Source organism: Drosophila novamexicana, unplaced genomic scaffold (assembly GCF_003285875.2).
Source record: "Drosophila novamexicana strain 15010-1031.04,08,12 unplaced genomic scaffold, DnovRS2.1 tig00002012-arrow-arrow-pilon, whole genome shotgun sequence".
Lineage (NCBI taxonomy): Eukaryota > Metazoa > Arthropoda > Insecta > Diptera > Drosophilidae > Drosophila > Drosophila novamexicana.
In genome coordinates, this window is record NW_020824924.1 from 28,396 (window position 1) to 34,395 (window position 6,000).

The 6,000-nt window shown below is 38.4% G+C and overlaps 1 protein-coding gene across 1 annotated transcript in view; it reads right to left on the bottom strand.

Annotated features, from left to right (window-relative positions):
* LOC115768793 (ecdysone-induced protein 74EF) overlaps positions 1-5,453 on the bottom strand; it is a gene marked incomplete at its 3' end in the record, with an annotated part of 28,792 nt that extends 23,339 nt beyond the window's left edge. The window contains exon 1 of the mRNA XM_030713488.1: positions 5,399-5,453. Coding sequence (XP_030569348.1) covers positions 5,399-5,453 — 55 coding nt within the window. The remainder of the gene's footprint in view (positions 1-5,398) is intronic.
* Between the last annotated feature and the right edge of the window lie 547 nt (positions 5,454-6,000).

Sequence of the window (6,000 nt, forward strand, 5' to 3'; positions counted from 1 at the left end):
ATTTGAGGCGTGTTTCGCACTTTTGCAGAATCAATCCTCGGTGGAAAGTTCGATTTGAAGATTTTTTAATGAAGTTTACACACATACATATAAACATGCATATGTACATACATACATACATACATACATACATACATACATACATACATACATACATACATACATACATACATACATACATACACACATACATACATACATACATACATATATACATACATATATACATACATACATACATACATACATACATACATACATACATACATACATATGTACATATATACATACATACATATGTACATACATACATATGTACATACATACATATGTACATACATACATATGTACATACATACATATGTACATACATACATATGTACATACATACTATGTACATACATACATATGTACATACATACATATGTACATACATACATATGTATATATGTACATACATACACATGTATATATGTACATACATACATATGTATATATGTACATACATACATATGTATATATGTACATACATACATATGTACATACATACATATGTACATATGTACATATGTACATACATACATATGTACATACATACATATACACCAAAAAAAAACACCAAAAAAAAACACCAAAAAAAAACCACCAAAAAAAAACCACCAAAAAAATAACCACCAAAAAAAAAACCACCAAAAAAAAACCACCAAAAAAAACCACCAAAAAAAACACCAAAAAAAAAACCACCAAAAAAAAAACCACCAAAAAAAAAGCTGCACACTACTAGCTGGGCATGAAAAACTGCAGAGCCTACTTGAATTCTTGAGAATCGAGGAGAAGAGCACTTGGTATAAATTCGTTTTATTTAAATTTGCAGCACAGCGAAAAATAAGGTTGGTCTGCATTTTGTATCAGAAATCAAAAATGTATGCGTACATATATACATAAATGCATACATACATACATACATACACACATACATACATACATACATACAAACATACATACATACACTCACACACACACACAAACACACAGAAGTTTGGCATCTAAATCTGGCAACATTTTTCTTGTATACCATATATCTCATATATCTGATATATCTGATATATCTGATATATCTGATTTATCTGATATATCTTATATGTCTTATATATCCTATATCCAGGTTCACAAAGCGTAGCCCAAGGCGTGGCATTGACTTGCAGCGTGAACCGAACCATTAAAGATATATTTATGTACTTTATATTTGTGCGTCTCCAATCGAAAGATCTGATATCCAGCATGAATTCAGGACACAAACGCTTCGAAACCAGGTCAGAGTTGGAGGCCATTGTTATGGCAGGTGCGAAGGTGGACAGGTGGACAGGTGGACAGATGGACAGGTGCGAAGGTGGGCAGGTGGGCAGGTGTCATCAATAGCCGCAGCCAGGCGCATCCGCATCCACATCCGTCGCAGGCGTCGCATTTACCCTTACCCTTTGGCCGGGCCGGTTGACGCTCACTTGGCCAAACTTCAGCCGTTTTTTTTTTTGGCCGTTTTACGGCGCTGTTGTTGGCCAATTGATTGAGACACGTGCCTCCACTTTGCGCAACAACAGCCGGAGCAGACGCCGGAGCAGCCGGAGTAGCCGGAGAAGCAGCAACAACTGGAAGCGAGTCAAAAGAAGTCAAAAACCAGGCCACGTGCCTGCCTGCGTGTGTGTGTGGTTGTGCGTGTGTTAATTTTGTCAGCTGAAGCTACCTAATTGAACGCCTCATGAAAACGCACAGGCATGCCGCGCCCCTCCCCTTCCTATCCTCCCCTACCCTCCGCTCAACAGTTCCGCAAAGCCTTTGCCAATTTTCATTGCGTTTGTTTGTTGTGCGTGTGTGCGTGTGTGCATGTGTGTGTATGTAGGTCACGCCTTGTTTTTCACAATCTATAAATTTAAGAAAAGTAATCAACGCATTTGTTGCCCGTCCTCCTTATACCCTAACCCAGACTCCAACCAGGCGGATCTTCGACTTCTTTTTACAGCCCAAACTATTTCTTTTCGGTTTAGTTTCACTTTTCGGGGCTTTTACTAGAATTTACATATTTGTACAAATGAAAATGGAAAATTTTCTTGCGATTTGAGCCAACGACCACACGCTTACCAGTTCAAACTCAGTTTCAAATATACCTTAAGATTATTTTTAAATGTATGTACGTTTTTCATTAACATATATTTTAGCCCGATTATTATTTCCATTAGTTTTGACAACAATCTGTTGAACAACTTGGATTTTACTGGAGCAATTCTTAAACTCCTGATCTCAAATCTTAGTCTTTAACTATATCTCTCTCTCTCTCTCTAATAGCCCAAACTTAAGGTTTACATTCAGTTTTCTAGTTGCAAAAGCTGAAAGCTGTTAAAGGCATGAAATGAAGTCTAAATAAATCGAGGGGGTTTTAAGTTCCATCAAATTTTATATATATAAATGGTCTGACTGATTGATTGATTGATTAATTCAAGTACCGCCTTCAAGCCTTACAGCAAGAAAGTTCAACTTTTGCACTGTGTCTACTTCATGCGATTTAAGGCAAAGCTTGGCCAATTCCACACGCGAATGCGGAAAATTCATGGAAATAAGTTATTTAAGTTTAATTTTAAGTTTGCAACGGAGCGAAATAATTGAAATACTTGGACTGGGCAACGCCGGGTAACAGCTGAGAAACATTTTGGCACTTTCAATTGAAAATTGAAAAGAAATGGAAATTACACCTGATTACAGGGTAAACTTGCAGTCGAGCAGACTCAGCTATGTGAAGCTTTAATTTATTTGATTTTCGACTGCAAATTTTTTTGTTATTGCAATTTCATATTTCATTGTTCAATTAAATGTTACCTTTTAACACGCATGTGGAGTGTGGAGGGAGTGGAGGGGAGTGTGTGGAGAGGGGAGTGTGGGGCGGAGGTTGTAGTGGGCGTGGCTGTTAGCCGCCCATTGTTAGTCGTGTGCCAAGCTAAATGAATTGTTTGTTGTATTCCGCTTGCCTCACACGCACACAGATCTCCCCATCTCGCCTATTGTCCAGACGCACGTGTTTGTTGTCTGACGGTGGGCGGCAGGTGGAGGTGGGGCAGGGCTCTACTAGCTAGCTAGAGGGGCGTGGCGGGGGGGGCGGATTTCAGCCAATTTTGTATGGTGCGTCTAATTGAATATATATTCATGTTTGGGCATCTCTCTAGCTGCTTGCCAAGTAACGCCCACTATTATTATTATTTACAGCTCATTGTGTGTTGGAGTGTGTGTGTGTGTGTGTGTGTGTGTGTTTTTATATGCCTAGCACGACAGATTTCCGGTTTATCATACCGTATTATCTTTATTTAAAGAGCTGTTGATTGATTGACTGATTGACTGATTGATGATCCACCTGATTGATTTCCAAACAGGTGGAAAATGCGTGGAAAATTAAACATGAAATAACTTGACTCGGGCAAGGCCGGGCAATACCCGCTAGCTAGACGCACACACTAGAGAAAGTTATGCAGCTAACTTACTTAGCAGGCCCACTTATCGATAGACCTATCGATAAACCTATCGATAAAGCTAGCAGCCAATCGATTAGTTCACAATTGCTGTTGATTTGGAATCACGACACTCAACTGTTATGTAGAAAACGATAACAGTGAGTCTCGCGTTCCAACTCAAAGGCAATAATTCTCGAGCAACTTTCGATGCGAATCGTTTCGATTTGTATCGATAAATCGGCTTTCGTGTTTTTGGGCCTGATCATGAATTCGATATGGTCTTTGATTTTAGATACTCCCTATATCCAGTATGTGTGCCACTTATTGAAATACAAGATGTATGGGGTGTCTGCAATCACAAACCACGTAGCCGCAATCAGCCCGCAGTCAAGTGTTATCGTTATCGAAATTAATTATCGCCCGTTGTAGTGCGTTCTTTGGTGCAGCCCCTCGCGATTGATGATAGCATCTCCAATGAGCATTTCACATTGGATTAGTTCTCATCGATGCCGATGCGCTGTACCAGCAACAACAACAACAACAACAACAGGAACGGGAACAGAAACGGGAACGGGAACCGGAACAGGATGAAGAAATTGTGTTTCCACTGGCCCAGCCCAGTTGCGATTGCGCGGACATCTCATCGTACGAGCATTCGATAACCGACGAGATATTCACGTTATCGAGACTGAGACATCGGCAACGACTGCAAAATTGTGCGCGAAAATTGTTAAAGAAAGTGATTTGAAAAGTGGTTAAAAAACGCTTTAAAAAGTGGTTTGAAAGAGGTTTTAAAAGTAATTTGAAAAAGGTTTTTATAAGTGACTCAAAAAGTGGTTTTAAATGTGGTTTGAAAGATGTTCAAAAAGTGGTTTAAAAAGTAGTTTAAAAGCGGTTTTAAATGTGGTTTAAGAAATGGTTTAAAAAGTGGTTTGACAGAGATTTAAAAAGTAGTTTGAAAGTGGTTTTAAAAAGTGACTCAAAAAGTGGTTTAAAAAGGGGTTTGAAAGCGGTTTTAAATGTGGTTTTAAAATGGTTTAAAAAGTGGTTTGAAAGAGATTTAAAAAGTAGTTTGAAAGTGATTTTAAAAAGTGGTTTAAAAATTGGTTTAAAAAGTGTTTTGAAAGAGGTTAAAAAAGTGGTTTAAAAAGAAGTTTGAAAGTGGTTTTAAAAAGTGGTTAAAAGAGGTTTAAAACGTGGTTTGAAAGCGGTTTTAAATGTGGTTTAAGAAATGGTTTAAAAAGTGGTTTGAAAGAGGTTCAAAAAGTGGTTTAAAAAGTGGTTTGAAATTTCTTTAAAAAGTTATTTAACAAGAAGTTAAAAAATTGGTTTAAGAAATGGTTCAAAAAATGTTTTACTCACCCCTAAAACTTGTTTGCTAACAAAACTTGAAGACTCTCGACTTTACAGACTCTCGACTCTCGAGCAGCTAGCGCAGAAGCTGGATAATTATCTCCTTCAATAACTGGAACTGAATAAAGAGAACTGAGAAAAACTTGACAAAAATTAGCTCCACACTTGTTGCCAACCTATTGTCCATCTATTATTAGACAAGAATTTTAGTCAAGTTTTTTTTATGGCAAATTCTCCAAAAATATTTTGGCTCAAATAATGAAATGCCAAATGGACTTCAAATGCAAGATGAAGCTGGCTTTTTAAACCTGATGGCATTTCGTTGTCATCATCATCATCATCATCAGCAGCAGCATCATCATCATCATCATCATCATCATCATCATCATTGTTGCTGGGCCTTTCAAGTGCACATTAATGAGCTGCTTGTATGCTTTTAATTTGCATATGTCTGTCAGTAAATGCCCAATCGATAGATAGATGGGCTTTTGATTAATTAACATACACACACACACACACACACAGTCGCTGCCCCTCCCCTCACTGGCTACCTCTCTTGCTGCACAAGCTGGCCGCATCCGCATCCAGGACCATGTCCATGTCCATGTCCGTGTCCAAGCCAACGCCATGGCCAGAAACCATAATTGATTGTCGATAATTCATGCGAGCTTAAATTGCCAATTGCATGTGGAGCCAGCGGGGCTGGTTCAGCGGGGGCGGCAGCGGGGGCGGGGCGGGGCGGACAGAGGCGATGCCACAACTACGTCGGCTAATGGTAAACATATAACATATATAAGCATATATATATCTATATATATATATGCACATGGACAGCCAGTCAAGTCAAGCGGGGCCGTTCGATAAGTAATATGTTATTTGGAACATGTATAAAAATTATATATGTATAAATATATATACCAGAAGGAAATATCCTGCCCATGTGCCGCATCTATGCCTGCCCCCCCAAAATGTGCTTTTTTTCCAATTTCAGGGATAAGTTGGAGAAAGTTATCAAATAGTTTAAATTGTATAAGCTATACGAACATTTACAGCTCTCTTATAACTCGTATAGTTTTCGAGTTATATTCAAACAACCGTGTCTCAAATAATTATATCGATGCTATCGATAGCTATCGATATTTTTAGCAAGCAA